Below are 2,050 nucleotides of genomic sequence, written 5' to 3' on the forward strand. Positions count from 1 at the left end.
GACTAGGATTCTCCGGAGCAGATCAACATGAACCTATTGCCACCATGCTGCCAGACGTGGGCTAGTAGAGGGGTATAAAGCCCCCCACCAGCATTGAGCTGTGGAGCAGTGGAAGAACTGTGTTCTCTGGAATAAAGGATGGTTGTGCTCCATCCAGTACTTTTGGGATGAGTTAGGGTGTTGAGCGTGAGGATGGGTGGTGATCATCCAGCATCCTGATCTCACTAACTAATGCTCTTGTTGCTGAATGCAATCAAATCCTCACAGCCATGCTCTACCTGGCATGGACAGTAGAGACCGTTACTCCAACAAAAGCAGGATAAACTTTATACCCTTGATTAAAGAAACAATAAGTCTCAGTGTTTTTTTGCAGATTTGCTTCATTAAATATTTCAGATCATCCAACTACTTTAATATAAAAGACCCATGTGATAAAGTAATTGCCCCTCAAGCCACTAAATTAACCAGTTAAACAAATTAAATTGACAATTGGGTCAAATCTACCAGTCTGGAAAGGGTCACTAAGCCATTGCTGAGGCTCTTGAGTTCCAAGCCAACCACAGTGAACGCCACTATCCACAAACGGCCTACTGGAATTTCACCAAGAGCGCATCTACAACCCAGGCGAACATCCAAAGAACTGCAGGCCTCCCCAGAACCTCCTGTACAGTGTTGTGCAGTTCATTGAGGTTTTGTTTGAATCCAGATTTCTTGTTCCCTCTACAGCACACTGTAATCCTGCCCTTGGTTCTGGTCCAGATGTACCTTCAACATCACAGACACCCCAGACGTATCAATGGAATTCTGGGCTTGGCTCTGTTTGCGTCGCTGTATTTGGCCTGGTAAAATTCAAATTAAATCAATATCAAATTAAAATAATAATAAATTGATGAGACTATTTTTGTGTATTTGACCAAAAATAGTCATTAGTTTTTTTTTTTTTGTTTTTTTTTTTCTTTCTTTCTAGACCCATATTGGTGCAATGCAAGTTTCATATATTTAAGTGATTATCATGCCACTTTATTTATTTATTTATTTATTTATTTATTATAATAACTGTGTTTAGGGTCTTATGGATTCATCATGTTTCGGGGCTCTGGGTTTACCCTATAATGGCTCACCTCAGTCCAGTAGGCCTGGCTCTGTTCCTGGGAGCTTCTTCACTCAGTATGGCTCCACTTTACCTGCTGGGGGAGAAGCTTAACCGTGCGATCTGGAGTCAGACAGGTGAGAGGTCTCTAACACTGCCTGCCACACACACACAAACACGGAGCTACACTGAGTCTAAATAATACTATTATATACAAATTTAGTTAATTAATTAATTAATTTATTGCTCATGTCCATCTGTAATCATTTACACTGACATGACTCTGTTGTGCTCTCTCCAAGGGAATCAGAAGAAAAAGAAATAAGAGACCACAAGAACCCAGGTTGACCATCACCAGGTCGAAACCAGCTGGACCAGACTGTTTACCAGAGCGAGGAGCAATGTAGCACTTTGGAGTAGTTCACTCTGGAAGGGGCTCAGGTATTTTTATGGCAGGACTCACTTTAACTTACAAACTACACAAGTGTTCAACAGTGGCAATTTCCACAGATTATTCACCACTGCATTTTTGTTTTTTTGTGATTGAAACTTTTTAATCATTTGCACTTATTAATACATTCGCATAGTAATAGATTTAGCATTACTGTAAGCAGTTTTTTAAATTCCATATGCTGTACTACCCCCAAAATGCTGTATTTTCAATTACATTAAGAACGTTTGCATGTTCATTCATAGTGTGCGTTTTTGTTTTTTTTTGCAATCTGTGCTGGGTTATTTGAAATGATGATGATGATGATGATAAAGGGTTTTATTAAAAGATGAATTCTACATGCTGTGTGCTGTCATTGTCTCCATTAAAATTATTATATATTTTTTATACTGGAAATCAATGTAAAATGATTTTATCCCAAGTCATTTTGGAGCATTTCTATTGGTCCGTTCATCATGAAATTGTGACATGACGGCAAAATTCACATTGTGTTAAAAATGGGGAAAATA

The 2,050-nt window shown here is 38.8% G+C and overlaps 1 protein-coding gene across 1 annotated transcript in view; it reads left to right on the forward strand.

The window, feature by feature from the left end:
• adtrp1 (androgen dependent TFPI regulating protein 1) overlaps nt 1–1,874 on the forward strand; it is a 4,856-nt gene extending 2,982 nt beyond the window's left edge. The window contains exons 4-6 of the mRNA XM_072696763.1: nt 727–842; nt 1,067–1,227; nt 1,393–1,874. Of these exons, the coding sequence (XP_072552864.1) occupies nt 727–842; nt 1,067–1,227; nt 1,393–1,415 (300 nt within the window). The 3' untranslated portion in view covers nt 1,416–1,874. The remainder of the gene's footprint in view (nt 1–726; nt 843–1,066; nt 1,228–1,392) is intronic.
• The last annotated feature ends 176 nt before the right edge of the window (nt 1,875–2,050 follow it).

This window comes from Salminus brasiliensis, chromosome 14, assembly GCF_030463535.1.
Source record: "Salminus brasiliensis chromosome 14, fSalBra1.hap2, whole genome shotgun sequence".
In the NCBI taxonomy this organism is placed as follows: Eukaryota; Metazoa; Chordata; class Actinopteri; order Characiformes; family Bryconidae; genus Salminus; species Salminus brasiliensis.